The sequence below is a fragment of the Lathamus discolor genome, chromosome 8 (genome assembly GCF_037157495.1).
Source record: "Lathamus discolor isolate bLatDis1 chromosome 8, bLatDis1.hap1, whole genome shotgun sequence".
NCBI classification, from domain to species: domain Eukaryota; kingdom Metazoa; phylum Chordata; class Aves; order Psittaciformes; family Psittacidae; genus Lathamus; species Lathamus discolor.
In genome coordinates, this window is record NC_088891.1 from 538,326 (window position 1) to 560,844 (window position 22,519).

General features: G+C 41.7%; 3 protein-coding genes across 12 annotated transcripts in view; 1 reads left to right on the plus strand and 2 right to left on the minus strand.

Moving 5' to 3' along the window:
* Positions 1 to 4,215, minus strand: part of IQGAP1 (IQ motif containing GTPase activating protein 1) — a 71,082-nt gene extending 66,867 nt beyond the window's left edge. Inside the window, exons 1-2 of one of the 3 annotated variants that reach the window (XM_065689063.1) lie at positions 3,987 to 4,215; positions 2,153 to 2,206 (exon numbers count right to left, since the gene is read on the minus strand). In XM_065689063.1, the coding sequence (XP_065545135.1) occupies positions 2,153 to 2,206; positions 3,987 to 4,200 (268 nt within the window). In that variant the 5' untranslated portion in view covers positions 4,201 to 4,215. Of the gene's footprint in view, positions 1 to 2,013; positions 2,128 to 2,152; positions 2,207 to 3,986 lie in introns of those variants that run through there. The other 2 variants (XM_065689064.1, XM_065689067.1) reach the window with 2 other exon arrangements.
* On the plus strand, positions 4,122 to 16,620 carry TUBGCP4 (tubulin gamma complex component 4). 3 transcript variants are annotated; one of them, XM_065689072.1, is made up of 18 exons: positions 4,122 to 4,269; positions 4,352 to 4,480; positions 5,029 to 5,151; positions 5,654 to 5,707; positions 6,157 to 6,213; positions 6,776 to 6,855; positions 7,553 to 7,754; positions 8,514 to 8,679; positions 9,991 to 10,115; positions 10,771 to 10,821; positions 11,032 to 11,137; positions 11,419 to 11,526; positions 11,762 to 11,900; positions 12,370 to 12,547; positions 13,511 to 13,645; positions 14,815 to 14,931; positions 15,355 to 15,494; positions 15,810 to 16,620. In XM_065689072.1, the coding sequence occupies exons 1-18, from the start codon at positions 4,192 to 4,194 to the stop codon at positions 15,820 to 15,822; spliced, it is 2,001 nt and encodes a 666-aa protein (XP_065545144.1). In that variant the 5' UTR covers positions 4,122 to 4,191; the 3' UTR covers positions 15,823 to 16,620. The 3 variants fall into 3 exon arrangements, with proteins under 3 accessions (XP_065545144.1, XP_065545145.1, XP_065545146.1); XM_065689073.1 differs by lacking the exons at positions 4,122 to 4,269; positions 4,352 to 4,480 and having other exon boundaries at positions 5,108 to 5,151; positions 5,654 to 6,042; XM_065689074.1 differs by lacking the exons at positions 4,122 to 4,269; positions 4,352 to 4,480 and having other exon boundaries at positions 5,135 to 5,197; positions 5,654 to 6,042.
* A 1,405-nt stretch (positions 16,621 to 18,025) lies between these two features.
* TP53BP1 (tumor protein p53 binding protein 1) overlaps positions 18,026 to 22,519 on the minus strand; it is a 29,644-nt gene continuing 25,150 nt past the window's right edge. For 3 of the 6 annotated variants that reach the window (XM_065689059.1, XM_065689060.1, XM_065689056.1), the window contains 5 exons: positions 22,010 to 22,222; positions 21,262 to 21,356; positions 19,994 to 20,193; positions 19,012 to 19,157; positions 18,026 to 18,390 (listed from right to left, as the gene is read on the minus strand). In XM_065689059.1, coding sequence (XP_065545131.1) covers positions 18,179 to 18,390; positions 19,012 to 19,157; positions 19,994 to 20,193; positions 21,262 to 21,356; positions 22,010 to 22,222 — 866 coding nt within the window. In that variant the 3' untranslated portion in view covers positions 18,026 to 18,178. Of the gene's footprint in view, positions 18,391 to 19,011; positions 19,158 to 19,993; positions 20,194 to 21,261; positions 21,890 to 22,009; positions 22,223 to 22,519 lie in introns of those variants that run through there. The other 3 variants (XM_065689062.1, XM_065689058.1, XM_065689061.1) reach the window with 2 other exon arrangements.

The following is a 22,519-nucleotide window of genomic DNA, read 5'->3' on the forward strand; positions in this document are numbered from 1 at the left end:
ATTATCACACATCAAAGAACCTGTTTGAACCTCTTCAAGGTTATATTTCAGTGGTTCCTGTAACAGCTCCCCTAATTGAAGATGTCTGACCTCTGTTACTGTCTCTGCTAACTGTTGTTTGTGTATCTGTGTGTTTAATTTATTGCTTGTTTCTTGTCTTTTTTCTTTTTACTGTTGAACAGGCACCAGTCAGCCTTACAAAGAGCATTACAGAGGTACCTATTTTTCTCTAATTTCAAAATTTGAGCAATTAATTCTGTAAAAAAAAAATTAAATTCTGAGTACTTGGCCTTAATACCTAATCACTAGGCTTCCTAGGGGAAACAGCTCCAAAATTCAGTCTTTTATTTAAACTACTTTTATCTATTCTTTTGAAGGCCACTTCCTTTATGAGAAAGATCATTTCTGTCAATAGTGCTGAAAAAAATACATGTTTAGAACACCTGAAGACTTTGATGCTGTGATTCTACAGTAACTTGCAGATAACCTAGCTGCAGGCTACCACTGAAACGTAACCTCTTCGAATTCCCCTCCAAACAGGGTAATATATGCAACTTCACACATGCCTTTCCAGAGTATTAGTCTTGCAGTTCAAAAAAGACTGGGAAATAAAAGCATATTCAAATAACCTTCCACTGAATAATTGTTCATATGCGTCCTCATTTCTGGAAAACAAAGCCTGAAGATGGAGTAGGATGTGCTCTAAGTCCCCTTTAACACTAAGAATTCCAAGCCAAGCTGTGACTATTCTCTCTGTAGCACAAATGAAACTCTTGGAGAGCTGCAATAACATGTCTATTGCAACTCTACATCTTAGCATCTTTCATTCTGATGATCTACCTCATTATTAATAATTTTTTCCTAATACTATTTTTTGAACCTAAATCATGTACAGTCAATCATGACCTTTCCCTTTAGACCCCATTTATCCCAGATAAGTTGAACTCTTATCCTCTATGTCTGTGTCGTGGTTTAAACCCAGCCACACAGCTCGTTCACTCACTCCCCCACTTCTTGCCCTCCCCCTGCTCCCGGAGGGATGGGGAGGAGAATCAAAAGAATGCAACTCCCCACAGGTTGAGATAAGAACAGTTTAGTAACTAAGGTATAACACAAACCACTACTGCTACCACCAATAATAATAATGGTAAAGGAAATAACAAGGGAAGAGAATACAACCGCTCACCACCCACCAACCAATAACTCGCCCCCCCAGCCCGACTGAGCACTGACCGATACCAAGTCCAACCCCGCAGTCCACTAGCCCTTCTGGGTCACTCTCAGTTACATCCTGGGCATGACGTGCTGTGGTATGGAATACCTCTTTGGCTAGCTTGGGTCAGGTGTCCTGTCTCTGCTTCCTCCCGTCTTCCCCTCCTCCCTGGCAGAGCATGAGGCTCACAAAAACATTTGGGCAGTAACTAAAAACATTTGTGTTATCAGCACTGTTCCCAGGCCGAAAGTCAAAAGCACAGCACTGCACCAGCTACCAAGAAGGAGAAAAATGACTGCTGCTCCTGAACCCAGGACAGTATTTAGTAAGTTTTAGACCCCTATTAATTTTCAATCTTCTCTAATTCTCCAGTTACCTGATTTAATTACATGTTCAGTGCCTACAAGGTCGGAATGTCCTGTAGCAATCCAGATTGAAAAATACATGAAATATATTGAAAATATATGTGTGTGTATATAAAAAATAGTCCAATCCTTCATATACTAGATTATACTATTTTGTGTATTGGTTGCATGTTAGGCAAAAGTTATCTTTTGGCTCCAAGCATTAGATCAAAATCATAGTGGTCAAATGAGACAAGTTACTGATGTGATCTCACAAGAAACACACGAATAACCTCACAACTGCCTCAGTGCCAGCACACGACTGCACTCTCAGAGCTAGCCCAGAGTACTCCCACAGCCCTGAGATCCCAATCCTACCCGGTTCTGCTGATAGTCATGACATGATCCTAGGGCACAGCAACAGGCTGCTAGAACAGCCTGTTTGAACTAACTTACTCTCTGAAGGCAACTTAGCATCTCCACATGCTGTGTGCCCATGATAAAATCCTCTCCTTCCTGCTTCATGACATAGGCAAGCTCTCTACTATCCAAAAGGCTTCTTGAACTAGAAGATTCTGTACTTTTCACCACACACCAGGTACAGTTTCTCCTGAAGGATCTGTAAGGTCCAAGGAAGCCCCACAGCCACCTAGAAAAACAGAACAAAACAAAAAATGGGCAATTGAAGATTTTCTCAGATTGTCTCTGACACTTACTCCCTGTCGTTTTATCCACTTTGCTATGCTGGTTTGTTTTCTCCATTTGTTCTCTTGTAGGCTACCTAAAGAGACGCTTGCAGAACCAGTAAAGTAATTTAAGTCCTGAGCAGACTACAATACTCAGCTGGAAGAAGCAAGTGGGGATGAGCCAGATTTACAGACTGTACAGCAAAGCAACATCTGACCAATTTTGCAATAGCAGCCACATGCCAAATACTCTACATAAAACCCATAACTTTCACCACTAAAGCAGGGCTTCAGTGATGAAAAAGCTATTGTGTCTTTATTTAAATTGCTTTCATGGTTAATTGTAATCTTATCCCTAGTATGATTCACTTCCCACAATTCACTGCCTTCCAAAAAAATTAGCTTCCCCATAACCCCCACCTTTGATAACGGGAAGTTCCTTCTGCTCTAATAAATTTTACACACTGCTTACTCTTCCCTGTTTTCAGGGAAGACTCTTGGGATTTTCCACTTTTCCTGAAGGAATGCTGCTGTAAGCTCAGTTTCTAGCTGTAGAAGACAACTGCGTTTAGATCCAAGATTTCTCTAACAGATTAAGTATGTAGTATGTATTTACGCTAATAAAAGCATTACATTAACAGTACTGTACAAAGACACCATTAAATTATGCATATAGTGTTTACAGAGTAAACATTTTTTGGTTAATTATTGAGCCATTACTACATATTTAACTACCTATAAGACACCTGTAGCATGCTTAGCTTCATCTGAAAAGGGTATTTAAATTCAGCATTAATCAAAGCCCACCTGTTAGCACAAAACTTTTGGTCAGCAGCACGGGATTGAACCAAAGCCTTTTACAAACAAGGTAAGGACTGCCACAAACTTCAGTGCTGCAAGAATGAAGCCAACAGTGCTAAACCTCAAGTGCAGCTGCCTAAAAGCAGGAACAGCATATAGCTTTCCTGGCCCAATTATACATTGTGATATTCATGTCAATGATGAACAAAAAATACTAGCCAAATTCCTCAATCTACACCCAGGCAATAGATGCTTCGTCAATATAAAAGGAATAGTTTTATTATACTGATACATGATAGAATGATACTGTCGGGGCTCTGAAGTTACACATAAACATAGTTGTAGAAATCAAATGCAAACATGTCAGAGGCTGTACTAAAAGAAAAACATCTTTAAAAAATGGGGCAACATACTAAGAACATATTAATCCCTGTGAGAATGCAACAGAAGTTGTTCTTCCTGCATTTCAGACCTCATTGTTACAAGCTGATGATGAACCAAATACACATTTAAAATGGAGAGCTGTCGTTTTACGACACTTAACACTAATTTCTTCCAAATGAAGAAGGGTAAACATGCACATGAAGAAAAACACTCCCAAAATTAGGAAACCTAACATGAGATTGCTAAAAGCCCGTTTATTAGGTAACTTTTCTTTTTTTTTTTTTTAAGCTGGCTTATTAGATAACAATTTTGAAAGCAGTTTTGACTAAAAGAGAAACAAAGTGAAGGAAAGCAACATATAATAAATGGCAAAAGGCAAGACTAGCACTGATAAATCATAGAATAGTTTGAGTTGGAAGGGACCTTCCCCCTACAACACTGACAAATAATATGAGAAACCGATAAAGAAACCCTCTCAGGAATGCCAAAGCTAAAAACGCCCCTAAGAAAGCTACGGATTTGCTGCTTTTGGAAGGGACCGTCCAGACCAGCACTTACCATCACGACCACACACGTTACCCAGCAGTCCTCCCGCGACGAGCAAACACCAACACACCCCAAAAGCGGCGAAGGTGACGGCCTCAGCACCCGGGGCGGGGCGGGGTGGGGCGGCTGCTCCCCGGAAGGCGAGGGTGTGCTTCCCTGGGGCTGCCTTTCCCGACGGCCCTTGCGCGTGTCCCGGCAGTCTGCGCGGCGCTGCAGGATGATCCATGAGCTGCTGCTGGCGCTGAGCGGGTACCCGGGGGCGGCCTTCACCTGGAGCAAGCGCGGTGGCCTGCAGGTATGGGCGGCAGCGGACAGCCGGGCCGGACCCGGAACCCGCCTCTCCGTTCCCCTGCCCTCATCGATGTTTCCCGTCTCAGGTGTCCCAGGAGCTGCCGTTCCTGCACCCCAGCGAGACCAGCGTCCTGAACCGACTGTGCCGCCTCGGCACCGACTACATCCGCTTCGCCGAGTTCGTGGAGCAGTACACGGGGCACGTGCAGCAGCAGGTGGGGCCGCCGCAGCGGCCCGCTGTCATTCCCGGGTAGCCGTGGGTCCGGCCGGACTGCCCGTGGCACTCGGGCGTCCCGCAGCGAGCTCCGTGCGGTGGGGGGGTCGCAGAGCGGCAGAGGGCGGCCCAGGTGAAAGATCTCATCCTTGGGGAAGCAAACTGTGACGATTTCTGGTCGGGGCGGGAATCCGCAGTGAATTCTAGTCACAGGTGTTTGTGACCTGTACGGGGTGCTCACCCTTGTGTTGTAGGGAGTCCTCCTCATGGTTTGTGCGGAGGTTTGAGATCCAAGAGGCATGCTCGGGTACAAAGAAGTTACCGGTGGTTCCCAGCACTTGCATCTGCCCATAGGAGAACCCAAAATAATTCTGCTTCAGCTGTCTTTGTGGCAAACTACTGTTTTGTTTTTCTGGGCACTTTCTGGTGGCCTAAGCTGCGTTCCAGTGTGTTTAGGCCACTGGCTGCTGCTGTAACATTGCACAGTAACACCATTACTCTTTAAAGCTCCACTAGGGAGCTGATGTAGATGTTATTGTTTGGTTTCAGGACCATCATCCATCTCAGCAAAACCAGAGTGGGTTACATGGCATTTATTTGCGAGCCTTCTGCACAGGTCTTGATTCAGTGCTGCAGCCTTATCGACAGGCACTACTTGACCTAGAACAAGAGGTAAAGGAGAGAGATTTGGAACAAGATGCTGCCCTGCTGCTGACAGGTTGTGGGAAGTTGTCATTTCTGCAATTAATATGCTAACTAGTAGCAGCTAAAGAGACAGTATTTTCCTAATCAGGAATGTCTTCCAAATTATTCCTGTGAGATGCTATTATAAATGACTCTTTATTCTAATAAATGTTAAGCTCCCTCTAGCTTCAATTCAGTAAGTGCCCCATCTGCCTCAGAGCCCACTGCTGCCTCAGACTACTGTGACTTCTGTTATCTGTTGTAAAGGTTTAGATTAATTTCCACTAGATTAGTAGCTGTAGTATCTTGGGTACTGTTGCCATGCGGTGGTTGTTATACCCTAAAATAGGACATAGCCCAAAATTTGGGGGGGAGGGAAGGAAGAGGGGGGAGCTGTGGGAATGGAAGACTTGGAATGGAGGCAGACGTGCTTTTTTTACTCATCCGTACCTGATTTCGATTTTCATTAATTGCTTTGTTGTTCTTGCAGTTTCTGGCTGACCCTCATCTTTCCGTCTCACATGTTAATTACTCCTTGGACCAGGTATGTCATATTAATAAACAGGTAGTGCTCTCCGGTCACTCTTATCACTCCTGGAGTCTAGTAAGTGGGTAGAATAAATGTTAGTCTGTCATGTTGTGCTATTTATTTTTAACACCTCTACATTTGTGGTCCCTTAATCATGCTCAGAGGATCACTTGCACTTTGATACAAAGCTTAGGTCTTCCACCTTGTCCCTCACATATTTCTCACAGCTTGTGTTTAGCCTGAACCTCAGTTGAAATGTAGTAACTTCATGAATCTCAGTCCACTGGAGGGAGAACAACATACTTCCTAAAGATTGTCATGTCATGTTTCTAATTTGTGGAGAAAGACAGGTAACAGTTTCATTAAATTATTGCATTTAGCTGCTGTCCACATTTACTCAAGTGTAGTTTTTCTCTCTCCCTTGCATAGCAACCTAATTCAATATTTTGTTCCTTGTTCTGCAGTTTCAGTTACTCTTCCCCTCTGTGATGGTCATGGTGGAACAGATCAAGACTCAGAAGGTACAGTGAAATTGTAGCTAGTTTCTCTTGACGAGTTTCCTCGTTAGCTGATGAAGTTCTTTCTGCCCCACTACAGACCTTTAATACTAGGAAAGAATGTGGTTTCAGTAATGGATGCCATATTCCCCGTACTGTTGTATAAGTACTGAATAACTACTTTGCAAATCCATTTGCCCTGGATTTGACTTTATTATCAGTATGGTCTTTGACTTGAATCACAGTACACTTCATAGCATGGGATGCTGCTGGATACAACTTATTCTCTGAGTGTTTTCTCCCACTGTCATTTGGGGAAAAAAAAAAAAAAGCAGAGCTGATGTTTCCAATCCACAGATAATCAGGTTTTGTTAAAGGAAATTCTTCAGAGAAGCCTGGGTGTAGAACCACACATAGTAGGCCTCATTTTTCACTACTTGGAGTGTGTTACATATGTCTTTCTGTAAGACTTGTGCAGCTTGTTGTGGCATTTTCCTGTTAGCAGAAAGCATAGTGTTTAAAAGTCTGAAAAGGTCAATACAAATTGAAGTGACAGACCTACTCTAACCATGTTTTCTTTCTGCAGATTCATGGATGTCAGATATTGGAGACAGTCCACAAACACAGCTGTGGGGGGCTGCCTCCTGTTCGCAGTGCTCTTGAAAAGTATGTAGATACAATAAAGCTGTTACTTCATTCTTCTGTAGTAACTGGAGTTAGTGTAAAAGTCTTTTATCTGTAAAAACAGTAAGATAATTTAAGATACAGCAAGATACATGCAAAACAGGCTTGCACGATAGAAAAGTAGGAGTAGCATGCAGTGAAAACTGTCATAGTCCCTATTTTTTATCTAAAGCAGACTCCTGACAGGAATTAAGGCTTTCTCCATACTTTGGACTTAGGGCTGAGGAAGGTTAGGACCTTGTGTTTTTTCCTTCTTTGGAGGTCTACATGAGCTGTTTTGCATATGGTAGACTTATTACTGTGTTTTAATCCTTCAAAAAACAGTGAGTTTTGCTAGGTTTGTATGTCCTTGGGGAGAAAGCTGGACTACTTAAAAGGTAATTTGTGTTCATGCTGAAATGGTAATTGAGTAGAAACTGCAGGACTGGAAAGCCACTGCAAGCTTACTTAGACATCTGTTGTACTAGCAGACCTCTGTGGAAAAGCTGCATATTCAGAGTATGTGTTAGTTTAGTTTTGCAAGTGATTGGTCCACCTTTCTCCAAAAAAAAAAATAAAAAAAATTCCACATTAGCCACTTAGCACTTGCCATAATGCCTGACTGGACTTTCCAGGATAATGTACAATGGTTTCTTGATCCCTGTGTGGAAAAGCCTCATTGTGCTGCTTTTGACTTCAGGATTCTGGCTGTGTGTCATGGAGTCATGTATAAGCAGCTCTCTGCCTGGATGCTGCATGGATTGCTACTAGATCAACATGAAGAGTTTTTTATCAAACAGGGCCCCTCTTCTGGGAATGTCCCTAGCCAACCTGAAGATGATGATGATGACCTAGGAATTGGGGGCCTTACAGGAAAACAGCTACGAGAACTGCAGGACTTGGTAAGACTGCAAGTCGTAGCTTGGCATCCTTTTGTTCCTAGGGCACAAAAGAAGAAAAATACATTGTCTTCTGCTTCAGTGTGAGCTATGGTGGACTGGACATATATTGAGAGCTGGTAGGATGGGAAATCAACAGAATATTGTAACAGGTCACATTTAGGCATAAAGGACAGAGACATACCATTTGGCACCATAGCATAATCTTGGACAGGAAGCCCTATGGGTGGAATCTGTGATGCTGTTATCTATTCATTGGAACTGCTGTATTCACCCTGCTCTTCACTGACTCTTTTCTGATTCCTTACAGCAAACACTGATCTGCTCAAAACAGGCACAGGTGGTAGTGTGAGCAATTGCAAGGGAAAGGTTGTGGAGAGCTTGGGTGTTGACTTGTTTTGCACTCTACTGGCAGCTGGGTCAGGTACCTTTCTTGCACAAGCGTTTGTTGTGCATATGTTGCCTAACACGGTCATGACATTACTGGAGAAAAATGTGCTTTGTGAGAGTCGAGAGGCTGCTAAGAATATGTCCAGAGTGTGAATTTAGGGAGCAACCTGCCACTGTAGTAGAGAAATGCAGTAGCTCCTCACATAAACAGCATATCATTAAAATGTCCTTGTGCAAAGCAGCTTAATTGAGTAATCTTACATGGTTTTGTTTTTTGTTTTGTGGCAGGTTTTCATTGTTGTTTTGTTTGGTTGTTTGTTTTTTTGTTTATTTGGTTTTTGTTTTTTTTTTTTTCCCTGGGGTCTCTGACAGCGCTTGATTGAGGAGGAGAACATGTTAGCTCCATCTCTAAAACAGTTCTCTCTGCGAGTAGAAATGCTGCCCTCATACATTCCTGTGCGGGTTGCTGAGAAAATCCTTTTTGTGGGAGAATCTGTACAGATGTTTGAGAATCAAAACGTTAACCTGACCAGAAAAGGTAAGGAGCATCTTTTTTGTGTCCTTTGCTCAGTTATGAGTGACTGACAAGTACATTCCAAAATGCTATATTAGCAAATTCCTCAACAGTCACTGACTATTGGCTGATACTCTTCAGAACATACAGATGGTTGTGCCTGGACAGGCGGTGGTCCCAGTGTTTTGACTGATTCCAAGGGAGCAGTGTAAGAACAGGATGAGTAAATAATAATACTTTCCAAACACAGTCTCAAAGTTCACAGCAGCCGAGTTACCGTGTGATTTGCTTTGGATAAATAAAGGCATACTTTCTTTTCAGCTTGCATCCTCATCCCTGACAGGTGCAGACAGACACAAGGGCACATCTTGCTCTGAGTGTGTAAGTTGCAAAATGGTGTCAGGATTAAAATGCATCCACAAACATAAGAGATTCATTGCAAGGTGGTTCCAAAGGTTGCTATGGAAAACAAATGAGTAAGATTCTTCCTTAAGACAGAAAGAGGGAGGCAGTTCCAGCTGATGCCTGAGGAGTTTACATTGGAGATGGTCTTCAAATATATTCCTATACCATTTGGGGAGTACTACTGTGGGGAGTTGAGTGACATTGCAGAGAACAATGGACCAATTAAATTAGACTGTTTTCTTGCCTTTTGTAAGGCAAGAAAAGGCCTTTCTTTGCCTGTATCTATATCTTATATAGACATATAAATCTTATTATAATCTTAGTGCTTATGCCAATCGCTGTTTTCCTGGTAATGTCTGCAAAAGGTTGGGGGTGGGAGGGAAAGATGCAGCATCACATATAAGTCCTCCACAGAAAACCTTACAGAAGGTTTTCTTGCAAAGAAGTGAGTTGAAAAGAATCTTGAGGTCCTTTCCAGCCCTAACTATTCTATGATTCTCGATTAGCTGGTTTAAAAAAAAAAATTAATAAATCCCTAAGTTCAAGCAGTAGATAGATTTGAAAGGGGTGGGGGTAGGTGAAGAACCAAACTAACTGCTTAATGTGGCAAAAAAGTTCTAGTTCAAAGAACTAGATCAGTTCTAGAAAAAAAAGGGCTGTAACTGGAAATCATTTACATAGAAAATATTCCGGTTTTTTAGTGATACCACAGCACAGCCATGGCAAATGTTTATACTGTAACTGTACTTGCAGTAGTAATCTTGTAGCTTGATACTTGTACTTTGAGGCCTCCTCAACTTCACATTTCCCACCAGACCTGAGATGATGCTGCCTGAACAGTCTTTCTGCCCACAGTGCTGGAAGGGGTCTGCACTTCTCCAAATGGTATTTCTTTTTGTTGTCCAAAACACTTTTCTCATTGCTGCACAGGCTCCATCCTAAAAAACCAGGAGGACACTTTTGCAGCAGAGCTACATCGACTCAAGCAGCAACCGCTCTTTAGTTTGGTGGACTTCGAATCGGTGGTTGACTGGATACGGAGTACTGTTGCTGAGGTGAGGTTCCCACTACTACAGTAGCAGGAACATAACTACCACACAAGCTGAGAAGCAGTTCAGATTTGTGAATGGCTGGGATGGAGGGGGCTGTTTAGAAAGAGTGACTGAACAAGTGTGTGAAAGCTGCAGGCAGATTTCATGTTCTTACCGGGCTTAGAGCTTCGTGTTTCCCCAACTTCTAATGACTAAAGGACATTAACAAACACTGTGGGCTTTCATGGGGGAAAGAAGTCAAATGACTTCAGAACTTCTCATCATGCTTTCAGCATGACAGATGCTATTTCACTGGTCAAATTCTTTGCTTTGGCAATTTTTAGTCTTCATTTGGGATAGGAGCCTGAGAAGGTGGGGAGGCAAGAGAAGTGGGAACAAAGCTGGGGTGAAACTGATTTAATCAGAATTTAGGTTTGGTTTTTTTTTTTGTCACAGGCCTTCATGTTTCTTAGGCAGGGTTTCTTGTTGAAATACTTTGAGTATTCTAACTGCTAGCATGGACTGCTCATGCACAGGATTCTTAGTGTGTTGTGCATTACATAGCTGCTGTTTTGTATGCATCTCAAGTATTTTAAGACAGATACTGCTCTCACTGAATGGGTTTGGATAAATCTGAGATGAGGTTTCTTCTGTTTGGTTTTTTTTGTTTCTTCACTAGCATCTTTGGAAACTGATGGTTGAAGAATCAGATTTACTAGGACAACTAAAGGTAATGTAACTGCTAGCTTGTTTTTGCTAAAGCAGATTATCCTTTCTTTCTTTCTTTTTGGGTACTGGATGAAATTCAGAGCTCTCCAGCTGTGTTTTGAAATGGCAGAAGTTGTCCAAGCAATAGTGAAAATAGATGCTATCAGCTAGGGTGCTTAATATTTCTGTCCAGGTTTACATATGCTTATATACACAAAAAATATCTCCACAGATTATAAAAGATTTTTACCTTTTGGGAAGAGGCGAACTATTTCAGGCCTTCATTGACACTGCACAGCACATGTTAAAAACACCACCTACAGCTGTAACTGAACATGGTGAGTGTTACTTACTTGTTTACTGAGCTGTCTTTGCTGTGGTATAGCAGGAAAATGGTTAGCCATTAGTACAGAAAAGCTCTGTCATCCTCTAGATGTTGTCATTAGTTTTGAAAGGAGAGCACTTGTAAACATCAGAAACTTTCAGATGGCAGGTTTCTCTCCATATTTGAAACTACTGAAAATAGCATGTCAGTGTTGCCTTTTATGGTTAAGCATAAATAATGCAAAATTAGCACTAGCTGCATCATCTTGTGTGGTATCTGCTCTTTCTTTGTTAGATGTCAACGTTGCATTTCAGCAGTCTGCTCATAAAGTGCTGTTAGATGATGACAACCTTCTTCCTCTGCTTCACTTAACCATTGAATATCATGGAAAGGAACATAAAGGTACCTGCTTGTTTTTCAGTAGTGAGTTAAGAGGGGAGATGATGACCTTGTTTTCAAGTCCTATTACTTATCTTTCTCTGAAGTTAAAGAAATATTTTGATCCTTTTGCAGTTACATGTGATGGCCCAGCTTGCTTTGGCTCTTAAGAAGAAATTCTGTTCTTTCTCCTTTTCTTCCTTGCCATGGTTGTCTTGACTAAGAAGATGACTTAATTCAGCACCTCATTTGTTTTCAGATACTTCTCAGACTCGTGAAGGGCCTTCCCGGGAGTTATCTCCACGTGAAGCCCCTCCATCCGGATGGGCAGCTCTGGGCCTTTCTTACAAAGTTCAATGGCCACTGCACATTCTCTTTACTCCTGCTGTTCTGGAGAAGTAAGTACTAGGTATGGTCTTTATATCTTCAGCTACAGGTTTCCTGATCTCACGCACTTACTAATGTGTTGCAGGTTTTCTTCCTGTCTATGGAGAGAAAAGTAGAGCTACAGTACTTTTATCTTGCTCTTTGAAACTTTTAAGATGATTCTTTCTACTTACGCATATTGAGAGTACTTGTAATGACAGTGAGACCTCCAAGATGCTAACAGATTTTGTGAACGGTGCTACTTTGACAAAACAGTGTCAGCTCTTCCCTCCTTATGGTGAAATTAACTTTGTGGTTTTGGGGTCAGTAATCAATAGAAACAGAAATCTGTTACCCTGAGATGGGCCATGACTTGATCTATCCTGTCTGTTGGCTGGCAGCCACCTTGTTTCTTTTTCTAGTCTTGCATTGTTACCTGCTTCAGTATCTGCACCCAAGGAAGATTTTGATCTTAAACAACTTTGTATTTTTTGGCTGTAGGTACAATGTTGTATTCAAATACTTGCTGAGTGTGCGACGAGTCCAGGCTGAGCTACAGCACTGCTGGGCTCTCCAGATGCAGCGCAAACACCTGAAATCTAACAGAACTGATGCCATCAAATGGCGTCTGAGGGATCACATGGCTTTTCTTGTGGACAATCTTCAGTATTATCTGCAGGTCAGGATTATAGAGAAAGGAAAACTGTATCAGTTAATCAGGAACAGTCAGAAATGCATGGAGTGAGCATTGAAGCTCTGTCTTTAAGATTTCAGATTCTTTGTACCTTAAGGAAATCGGGATTTCCCTTGGAACAACTCTAGAACTTTCTCTGAGTTCCCAGATTTAGGGCTACAATTACAGTCTTTGGATTTGTGAATCATTGAGTTTTACTGGAAGTGCGGGAGTTTGGGCCCTCTGCTGCTGCTACTAAACATTTGTGAGAAGCCACAGTCATCTCTGAAGTAACATCATTAAGATACCAGTTAAGATACCATCCTGGCTTCTTTCCTTGCCCCATTAAGTGAACTCCAGTTTGATTTAAATAACAAATGTTGTGTGGGTTTTTTGGTTGTTTGGTTTTAAGAATTAAAAAGCCACATTCTGACCATTTGAAGTAAAAATAAAAAAAAAAAAGACTTCAAATGTAAACAGCTGTTAATAGTAGCATGGATTTGTGAAAATTAGGTATCATTTTGTTAACAGCAATAATAGCTGAATTGAGGGGCCCAGCTTCCTATATTATTCAGAGTAATCCAGCTGAGCTATTGCACTGCAGTAGTTGTTGAGAGATTCCAGATGGTATCTCTCAGTGTAAAATTCAGAGATTACTACCATCAAGTACCTTTTGCTTACATGCTAGCTATATATTTTTTTCAATACTTTATCTTAAAGAATGTGACCTCTTTCTATTTAGATAATACTTAGACATCAAAAATTGTTTGGGTCCCCCTTTAATGTACTACTGTTGTATATAATACCCCATTCAGGACACAGAGAGAAGGTGATCCTCAGCCTCTAGCATAAGAGCAGCAATAAGGAAATTTCCAATAAGGAAAGCCAAGTTTCTTACACAAAACTACTGTCTGATCTGAAGTACTCCCATTCCTCAAGATACTAATGAGATTTTTTTTTACATACCAGGTGGATGTACTGGAATCTCAGTTCTCACAGCTGCTGCAGCAGATAAATGCCACACGAGATTTTGAGAGTATACGATTGGCTCATGATCATTTCTTAAGTAATCTGTTGGCTCAGTCTTTCATCCTCCTAAAACCTGTAAGTAGGTCTTGATTCCACCTTTTTCTACAAATTCTCCAACTGCCCTAAGAAACATGCCTTTTGAACAGGAATAACAAACTATCTTTTTTCAGATTGTTGATAGCCTTCTGCAGAAAAATAAAGCATTTAGAAATAAAGCAGGTATAAACTAGAACAGATAATTGAATTGCAATACTTTAATTTACACTTGCTGAATGTGGATGCCTTCCTAGGCATTTTAAATCAAGATTTCTCATTCAGTTAACCTTAATAACTTGAACTTTTGTTGCTCTATTTTTCTTACAAGCAATTCCGTTAAAGAAGTTTCAAGCATAAAGCTGAGAACTGTATTCCTGAGGGACTCATTCTGAAATGCATTAGATTAGGAAAAATTCCCTCTCTTACTCCCACATTAGAGAATAATAATAGTTGAGATATTCCTGAGTGGACTTTAAGGGTACTTTTTTTATTGTTGTTTTAGTAAAAACATGTTACAGTGGTGCTAGTACTTTTATTAAACACGTAGCCTCACAAACACATTCCCAAAGAAGGTTGTTATCAGTGAAACACAACAATATCCGAGATCTTGTCTGGTTCATTTATTTTGCTCTCAGGCTGTGGCATGAAGGTGGCAGAATACTTATTAAAGAGCCTGAAACTTTGAAGTATTCCAGTAGTTAGATCTGTGAGCCATTTGGGCTTTCTTACACTCTTGAATGTAAGTTACCTTGATCAACTGATAAAAAAAGTTTTGTGAAAGTGAAACCAAAGCCTTGACCAACAGCTCTGGCTGTGCTTTTGTTTTTCCTTCTCAATCCTGAAGCTGCAGTGAAGGCCTGCTGGCTGGATAGGGAAGCCAGTGTTCAATTTCTGTGTCTATATGTTATATAGACATATAAATCTTACTATAATCTTAGTGCTTATGCCACTCTTACCCTGGTAATGTCTGGAAAAGGTTGGGGGTGGGAGGGGAAGATGCAGCATCATATATAAGTCCTTCTCCATATAAAACCTTCCAAAAATGTTACAGGTGCTCTAACATTTTCCTTACCGATTGGAAAACATGGTATCAGCAATAACTTAATTATGAATGCTGCGACTTTTCAGATACTAAGAACAGCTTTTTCTGGGTTTGACCTCTGTTTAAACGTACGTTATAACTTCTGTTGTGCTTTTATCCCTTGCAGGTTTTCCACTGCTTAAATGAAATTCTGGATCTTTGTCATAGTTTTTGTTCTCTGGTCAGTCAGAATCTGGGCCCACTGGATGAACGGGGAGCTGCACAACTCAGTATTTTGGTGAAGGTGAATCTGTGGTTATCTGGACCTACTCTTCTCCCATGCAAACATTTGCCTAAGTAGTCATACTGGCTTTAACAGCTGTAGAACAGGACTGAGTTTAAGCTGAAACCTTCTATATGAGTACTTGCAGTGATTTTAATTAATCAACACTTAATTATACACAGGAAAAACCCCACAGAAATTAACCTACTGGAATAGAAAAGGAGGTGGTTATCAGTTGGTGATTCTGCTCCTCCTCTTGCATACCTATCCACTAATAACTGTGGTGGTTGACACCTTACCTTATACTGGAACACAAGCATCAATTCTCTTACAGTGATACCTTTCTTCAGGATGTTAAAGGGTTGTTTAAACAGGAACAGAAAGGAAAAGCTTATTTTCTTTCTTGAGAGTGCCTGCCCAGAACTGACTTCTTCTCATTTGTAGGGATTCAGTCGTCAGTCATCACTTCTCTTCAAGATTCTCTCTAGTGTTCGGAACCATCAGATAAATTCTGACTTAGCTCAACTCCTGCTACGCTTGGATTACAACAAATACTACACCCAAGCTGGGGGAACCTTAGGCAGGTACGAATATCTTCATGGTTGTCTGTGGCATTATCCTGAGGTACTTGAAGTACAAAGTGATCTAAATGATCATAAGTAATTTTTATTAATTGTGGAAGCCGAAATAATTAAGAGCAAAGTGTTGATAAACACTATGACAGAAAAGTAACAAACCAGCATGAGTGAACTTTGGGGTTTTTTATGCTTTCTCCCCATCAAGTTTGTTTTAGCATGAAGTTGAACTAGTTGCTAGCTCATACAGGTTGAAAAATGCTGATTGTGGGTTGATAGAGTGTCTTTCAGCATGTATTTTTAATATCTACCCTTCTCTTGCAGTTTTGGGGTTTAAGCACTGACCTTTTCTTCAGGCCGTGACCCATGCCATGTTAAGCAGTGGAGACTGTGCCCTTGGAGAGCTTGCACTGAACTGAGTGTTAATTTGTGGCTGGCTCTTGCTGATGAAGCCCTGTTTCAGAAGGAATTGGCAGGAAGTGCCACTTACTGTGAGGCTGCCCTGTGACTGCAGAAAGCCACTCCATGTTTTCCAAGCTACTAAAACTACGCTTTATACAGCCCTGCATGTATGTATAAATGTTTTTAGGGAGGCAGTCTGTACCTCTTCAGAAAGTGAAAAAGTAACAAGAATTACTATGTCTTGACTCTTCAGCTGGACTATGACCTCTTGCAAGCTGGAGTATGGAGGGAAGTGGTCTGTTGTTCTTGACTTCTGAATAGAGCCATAGCTTCATTCATAGTTCTGCTGCTTTACAGTACACAATGTCTGCTAATAAAATACAGACTTGCAGGTAAATGGAACAACTGCATTAAAAGCCTGAGGGAAAAGGGGAGGAAAGAAGGATTTTAAGGAATCTCTTCTCATACAGTGCATTGTTCTAGCATATCTGTATAGGTAAAGGAGCCAGTAGTGGTGTCATATGCTTTCTCTATAAAACATAATAGATTTTGTGTGCTAACGTTATGCCCATCAAGACCGAAGTAGGAGCTTTGCCCTGTTCGAAACACAAACCTCCCTCTGCTGGCATGAAAGAGCTAGAACTAAAACTGGGGAGAAACACTCAGGATGCCAGCTCTAAATGCTACTAGTGACTGTCCTACTGAACCAAAATAAAACCATCTTGTCACACAATTATGAAGAATATTGTCAGTGTGTGCACCCAGGTGCAAAGGGCTTAGAGTGGCACAGCATTCTGTTCCATGAAAAGCAGTGTTTGGCAGGAAATTCTTGCATTTAACCAAGATTTCCTAGTCTTGCTAAAACAGACTATCTTGCAGTAAAAGTCCAGTTGGATGAATGGCAGAAGACATTCCTCCAGTCTGCCACTGGGGTGTGTAGTATCAGCTTTCCCAGTTTGAACACAGAGGCTACCAGGAAACCACCCTTGCCCTCAAGGTGTTGGTATTTTCACACTATCTAAAGCTGCAGCTCTTGAGAAAGTTATGTGTGCCTGGGGGGGAAAAAGATGCTTTATGCACTCTCAGATACACTAACAACAGCCAGCCAAATAGAATGGCTGTCATCTTCAGCACACTACAGCTGCCTGTGGCTGGACTGTGCCTGATGCAGAATTTAAAATCCTGTGACTGTGGAGAAAAAGTCAGAAAACTAAGAAAGGGTTAAGTTTGGATGTGGGATTTACAGACCAACACAGTCAGAAGGTGACTGAGCTAGGAAACAATAAATGTAAAAAAACACCTCAAGAAAAACTTACATTTTTGAAGCAGGGGACTGAAGACTCTGAAGGAGGCTGGATGGAGGCCTGGGTAAACATAAAAGGTTGTAAAGAGTGAAGAACTCTTGAACTCCTGCTTTTATCTTTATGCACATTGATCATTAAGATAAAGTGCCTGGCTGTGAATACAGCAGCTTAGAAGTAGACTTTTACTCCATTACCATATAAACAAAGCTACCCAGCACTTACTCTTTATACATCAGTCTCCCAGCAGTTCAGTTGTCCTAGGTCCCTGTGTCTGCACCTCTTCTTAGGTAGTGCCAGTAGGCAGGTCAATACCTATATAGTCACAACAGTGAAAAAAAAAAAAAAAAAGAGAGGTAGCCAAAACATACCTCTTTGTCCTACAAGTTCTCACCAGGCACTCACAATTGGAGGATAATTAGGGTTGGAAAGACCTTAAGATCATCTAGTTTCAACCCCTGCCATGTGCAGGGATGCCTCACACTAGACCATCTCTCCCAAGACTGGACAATGCCAGGGATGGAGCAAGTTGTAACTTCAGCAACATGTTGCTGAAATTAAAAATACCAGCAGCAAAGTGGAGTGGTACACATCGTGCTGTTCTTCCAAGAAACAAGTGCTCCTGCCCTGAACTTCGTCATAAGGTATTCACTTTTTTAAATACAGGCTGCCAGTTAGGAACACCCCTGTCCCTTCCTTTATGATTGATTTTGTATTAGCCTTTAGCTCTAATACTCTGCTTCCAGTATTCAGCTCAGAGAAATGTAAGCATTTATTTGTCCTCCTTTGGAGGCACAGTCCTGGAATAAGTTTAGATAAATGAGGAATCCCAGCAGCTACCACAAGAGATTGAACATTTATTTAATCATAAAAGTCCAGCAGATAAAACTATATACAGTAATCCATGCACACTGTCCAATTACACAAACATTTAAAACCTGATTAAAACACAGTCTGCACAACAGTGGGACAGCAAAGCAAAGTTTTTGTTTAGTGGGGGGCATAGTCATGTTTGTATTTTGGATGGTTGTTGTAGCCTACTCTCTCCCCAGCAATAAGGCTCTGGATCACCCACTCTTGGGAGACAACAGGCAGTCGTAAAGCTTCAGCACACTTCAAGACACCAGCTGGGCAGGAAAAATCAGTCACCACCACATCATAAACACCCAAAGGAATATCTGCACAGGAAGAAAGACAGGGATCTGTGAGGGAAAAAAAGGATCTTCATTGCAGGAGATCAGTTTGTTTCACCACTGCGAAGCTCTTCCATGTCCTCTCATTCCTAGCCAGGGAATTCTCTTTTGTAAAAGTTAAGACATGCTCTACTTGTACATTCTACACTGCACCTTTCAAGTAAAAGATTCCCTCTAGTTGATAGAAATTTAACAGAAAACCAACAGCCAACATGACAGGCAGGACTAGATATCATGAGTCCTGACCTCAGGCTGTGAGTACTAGGGCCTACCTCCCATATGGAGATGGAGAGACAGCTGAAGTCAGAGGGATGAGGGAGCACAATTCTAGTGACCTACAGAAGGTCCAGGAGCAACCCTTGCCTCTTTTCCCCTTTCAACATAGGGCTGGAAGCTAAGGCTTATGTCCTGAATTGTTGCACCATCTCCTCTGGAAGGCAGGTCTTCTAGATGTCACCTCCTAAATTATATTCAAGCAGAGAGCTAACTTCTGCACTTTGCCTTCCTTTATGCTTAAAGAAGGCCTTGTAAACCATCCCAAATGGTTTTACACTATATTAGAGACATGGGATGGGATCCCATGGCATGGGATTCCTGGCTTCTAGGCCCGAGACACTGGCCAATGAGTACCTTTGTTGTGAGCATTTGAGTAATGCTGTTTAACAGATGCTGCTCCCCCTGTCATGAGAATTTCAGACCACAAATCCAGGAAGTTCTGCTGCTGGTCTGACACCAGAAGAACCTTCAGGTTATGGAACGGGTTTTCTCTTGGATGCCTGCAGAGTAAAGAAGAGATTTGGAGATTGCTAATAATATCCAGTAGCCTGAGATTTTATTTGAGGACCACAGTCTAATTCTTCTAGTTATGTGACTGGCTCCCATATGAATATGGAAATTCTCTGAATATGGGAATTCTTTGGGTATCTTGCATACAACGACCTGCTCTCTTACCACCCCCCTCCTGAAATACTTGGAACAATTATCCTCTGTTTATGGATAGTAAAACAGTAGACAATATTGGTGGGGTATGTGTGCAGGAGCCTAAATCCAAAATTAGGTTAAGCTCCTCCTTATTCCTGAACCACTTTTATATGCATACCCAAAATGCCTCTGCTTTGACAGGGCTGAGTAGGCTGGCTTCAGTCTTCTGCCCAAAATCTCACAGAGATTTAGAAATTGCTTTTGTCCACCCTTCACCTTGCCTAAAGAGTCTGACGTGACAACTGTTCTCTCAGAACAGACCTACTAGATTAGACTACAGAAAATGCAGAAACTGGCTTCAAAATGTACCAATGAAAGGCAATTGCAGTAGTGTTGCTCCCTTTTATCCATTTCTGAGTGATTAGTCAGCCAAGTGTGTGGAAAGCCTGGCCTGAATTCTGCCTTCCTCATGAGGGGACTGACATTTTTTCTTACTTCCCAGGAGACTTTTTTGTGATTATGGCACACAAATGTACCTTGGCATTAGAGGTCACTGTAAATCCACGGAAAGAGATGGAAGTGCTGTTCTTACATGAACGGAAGGCATGGGGAGCAGTACTAGGATCATCTTCAGTACTCTCTGATTAAATCCTTAGCCTGTGCACTCAGATCATGGTTATTTGGCACTTACCATTCCAGCAATTTTTGCTCCTGGAGGCTATAACCAGCTGGCAAAAGGTAATTCCGGTAATTCTGAAGCTGGTTAGCGTGACAGCTGTCATGGACCCAGATATGAGACACACAAGGAATCCCTCTGGCAAGGCACAACAAGTATTTCCGAGTTCGACAATGCTGATCCGCAATTAAAAGACACTGATATGCTGCATTGCACTTCAGGGGAGATAGATAGAAAGACACGTCAGCAGGAGACAATGCTTGCAAAAAAACCCAGAAGTCATCCTGCTGCTAAACACTTCAAAAGAGAACAATTAAACCCAATTTTCAGAGCCATATTATATGAAAGGTGAATTAGATAAACAGATTCTGAAATCAGGAGTACCTCTAATAGTCACCTACTCCAAGCTGTGCAGTTCACAGGCAAAAACTCTGCCTAGTAGTTCTGCTATCATAATTACATCTTCCAGGTCAGAAGATTCACTGTTTAGTCTGAGACTCAGTAAGTCACTAGAGAAGACTTTGCATGCTCAGGCAAGATGCTCCAAAACCAATTTACCCTCTCTGTTAAAAATCTAAAGTAAACGTGACAGTAAATGACATTAGTTGTCCAAGCAGGTCTGGTAAGTGGAGAATGAAGAGCCCTACCTCTAAAGTATTCTGAGGCACAGACCTGTGGTACTGCATCCATCTGGAGTACTGCATCCACTCCTATGTTCCACACAGTACAACAGGAACAAGACATACAGGAGCAGGCCCAGCCAAGGGCCATTAAGATATCTAAGCACTGGAGCATCTGACATACAAGAAGCAGCTGAGAGAGGTGAGCTATTTAAGCTCAAGAAAGGAAGGTTTGGGTGGTCTTATCATGCATATTCATGACTCATAGGAAGATGTACAAAAGATGAAGCCAGACTTCCTGGTGTTACCCATTAAAAGGCAACAGGTACAAATTTAAATGCAGGAGATTCCTTCTAGTTTTTGGTGGGGCTTTTTTTCGGGGTTTTTTTTTTTTTTTTGTTTTTTGTTTTTTTTTTTTTTTTTTTTTTTTTTTTTTTTGTTTTTTTTTCATTTGGGATGGTCAAACACAGAGTGAATCTGCCCAGAGAGGCTGTGGAGTTTCCATCCCTAAGGACACTCAAAACCCACTGGACAAGGACCTAAGTAATTTGTTCTACTTGATCTTGCTTTCAACAGGGGGGTTGGACAAGATGAGCTGTCAGAATTTCATCCGATCTCAACTATTCTGTGACTACTGTTCTAGATCAGTAAGTGAATCCTTACCTGGGTTTCATTGAAGTCTTCCAGAATATAACCAGCTCCTGCTCGCAGCTGCTGTGCTATGTAATGTTTGTCATATGGAGTTATCTCTAAAAACTCTACAGCAGAAACAGAAAGTCAAATTTTTGGCTGCCATCTATCTGCTTATGTCCTTATACTCCTCAGTCCATTGAGCCTCATCCACTCCAGTGAGGGAGCCCAGCCTTCCTCCCAGGAATAATTAAAGAAAACCCTTTGAACAGTAAAATAAGAAAAAAAAACCCTGCCACCCCCCCAAAACAAACAAAAAAACCCCACCAACAACAAACCAGGGGGCAAAAAAAGCCAGTTGCCAGATACGCCCTGCACTGGCAGCAAGCACCTGGGCTGCTGCCTTCATACTGCAGTTCATTGCACGAAACATGACCCTAGCAAAGGCAAAATGGAGCAAACCATTCATGCTTTGCAGTCCTGTGTTTCTCAGCACTATCCTGTATCTCTCAAAACCTTCCTTCTCATGTTATACTGACACTACTGACCTCACTAATTTTCACATGTCTTAACTTGTTGAACAGCCCTAGGATCATCACCAAGGTTTGCCACATTTCAGGCTGTAAATTCTCTAAAACAAAGATTGAATCTTAGGTTCTTTCTGCAAAGGATTAAAGAACAAAATGGTAACTCACACAAATGCCTGATCAGAGAACATCCAGTGTTTTTCCTAAAGCCACAGCATTCCACTTGGAAATGCAATGGATAAGATTAGCCTCACCTTCTTCCTCCTCGCTACTCCCTGCAGGACCATCTGATGGCTTCTGGTGATTGACCAATTTGTCACTGGGTGTTGCCATGGTGAGCAGAAAGGCATAGCCCAAAAAGAGAGTCTTATTATGGGGCAAGGGTCCATGATGGTCCTCCAGTACTGGGGGATCTACAGCATCTACACCTTCACAGGTGCTTACAGATTCTCCAGTTCGCACAGACCCTGCAGCGAGACAGAAGCACCACAAGTCTCAAAAGTCAGGTTCAGCACAAAGACCCTGGGTAAGATTTGGAATATGTTCAAGTTCAGTTATTTTATTGGATGAGACAGAGGGAGGCAGGACTGGTAGGACAGGTAGAGATCTTTTACCCTTCTGGTTGCAAAGAATCTTCAAATCACAACCTGAATGAGGAAATTGACAATGTTTTCCAGTCTATCAATATCCTGAAAAAACATCTATTGCTATGAAGAGTTCCTTTAACAGCAAGGCATTTCAGGACTGACTAAACAGGTAACAAA

Bases quoted from the DNA above. Each gene is read 5' to 3' on its own strand.
- TUBGCP4 (XM_065689072.1), top strand. From the start codon at position 4,192: ATGATCCATGAGCTGCTGCTGGCGCTGAGCGGGTACCCGGGGGCGGCC. The intron at 5,708-6,156 runs GTATGTCATATT...CTTGTTCTGCAG, and splicing joins TTAATTACTCCTTGGACCAG to TTTCAGTTACTCTTCCCCTC. The intron at 14,932-15,354 runs GTGAATCTGTGG...TCTCATTTGTAG, and splicing joins AACTCAGTATTTTGGTGAAG to GGATTCAGTCGTCAGTCATC.